We start from the raw sequence: 1,580 nt of genomic DNA, 5'->3' as shown, positions 1-1,580 counted from the left end.
AAGTAATCTCTGTGCCCTTTTTCTAAAGTGAAGGATGTGGATAAGTGTTGCTATGGTAAAATATGTTCCTGAGAATTGAATGTCTTAATAATGGAAACAGTTTAGAATAGCAACAGTTTCTTGCTAAAAACAGGATGTAACCCTGTAATATATCAGAAAGCAGTGTCATTTTATAACCATATATATACGTGGTGATTGAATTGTAATTTTTCAATGTGTCTTCTTCACATTAATGGTTTTCATTAATTTCTAATAAGCCTATAAGAGTACTAAGCAATTCACATACATAAAATATTTTTGGAGAAAAGGTAATTATTGAAATTTATTATTCACCAGATAAGTACACCAGGACATCATGGTTAGAAGGAACTTCACCAACGTGCCTGACTTCATCCTCACGGGGCTGACGGACTCTGCAGAGACACAGCTGGTCCTCTCTGTGCTCTTCCTCCTGATTTACTTGATCACAGTGCTGGGTAACTCAGGGATGATACTGATCATCCGCCTGGATCCCCAGCTCCACACCCCCATGTATTTCTTTCTCACCCACCTGTCATTTCTGGACCTCAGCTACTCAAGTGTCATCACCCCTAAAACCTTACAGAACTTACTGACTTCCACCAAGAGCATCTCCTTCCTGGGCTGCTTCACCCAGATGTTTTTTTTTGTAGTTTTCATTGCTACTGAAGGTTTGCTTCTCTCCTCCATGGCCTATGATCGCTATGTAGCTATCTGCAGCCCCCTGAACTATCCAGTCATTATGTCCACAAGACTGTGCCATGCCCTGGTCACTGGCTCCTATGTTATGGGCTTTGCATATTCTATTGTGATTGAGATTTCCATGACCAGACAGCACTACTGCAACTCAAATGTCATCCAGCACTTCTTCTGTGACACCACTCCTATTTTAGCCCTGTCCTGCAGTGACACTTCTGAGGCTGAAATCACTATATTCATTTGTGCTGGGGCTAATTTAGTGCTGTCCCTCATCACCATATGTGCTTCCTACATGTTCATCCTCTTCACTATCCTCAAAATTAATTCCACTGCTGGAAAGAAGAAAGCCTTCTCCACCTGTGCCTCCCACCTCCTGGGAGTCACCATCTTCTACAGCACCATGATCTTTACTTACCTAAAACCGAAGACGTCCTACTCCTTGGGCAGGGATCAGGTGGCTTCTGTGTTTTACACGATTGTGATCCCCATGCTGAACCCTCTCATTTACAGTCTCAGAAACAAAGAGGTGAAGAATGCTGCCCTGAGAGTCCTGTGGAAGAGAGGCAAATCCTAGATAATTAAAATAATAGTGATTGTAGTAGTTTACATTTTTCCTCTTGTCTTTTTCTCTTCTAAGAAATTCTTCATTTTCATTGCAATGATATTAAATCTCATTTCCCTTTCCAGCTGCTCTTTACCTGACAAGCATGATCTTGGATATGAGAGACAGCTACTTACCAATTCATGTTGTAATTTGGAGTCTCCATTTTATTCTTAAACCTAGGCATAAAAAATCTGCTCTATTAAGGAAAATTTTTCCATAATATGTGAAATATTTTTAGTTTTTAAAATATATCTATATA

At 40.0% G+C, this 1,580-nt stretch overlaps 1 protein-coding gene across 1 annotated transcript; it reads left to right on the top strand.

The window, feature by feature from the left end:
• The first annotated feature begins 341 nt into the window (after positions 1 to 341).
• On the top strand, positions 342 to 1,291 carry LOC104851264 (olfactory receptor 8H1). Its single transcript, XM_010608436.1, has one exon. The coding sequence runs from the start codon at positions 356 to 358 to the stop codon at positions 1,289 to 1,291; it is 936 nt and encodes a 311-aa protein (XP_010606738.1). The 5' UTR covers positions 342 to 355.
• Positions 1,292 to 1,580: the final 289 nt, after the last annotated feature.

This window comes from Fukomys damarensis, unplaced genomic scaffold (genome assembly GCF_012274545.1).
Source record: "Fukomys damarensis isolate Sample0158 unplaced genomic scaffold, DMR_v1.0_HiC HiC_scaffold_27, whole genome shotgun sequence".
In the NCBI taxonomy this organism is placed as follows: Eukaryota; Metazoa; Chordata; class Mammalia; order Rodentia; family Bathyergidae; genus Fukomys; species Fukomys damarensis.
The sequence above is the reverse complement of the archived record's forward strand: the minus strand, read 5'-3'. Positions and strand labels throughout refer to the sequence as shown.

Coding starts and splice junctions, on each gene's coding strand:
- LOC104851264 (XM_010608436.1), top strand. CDS start 356: ATGGTTAGAAGGAACTTCACCAACGTGCCTGACTTCATCCTCACGGGG.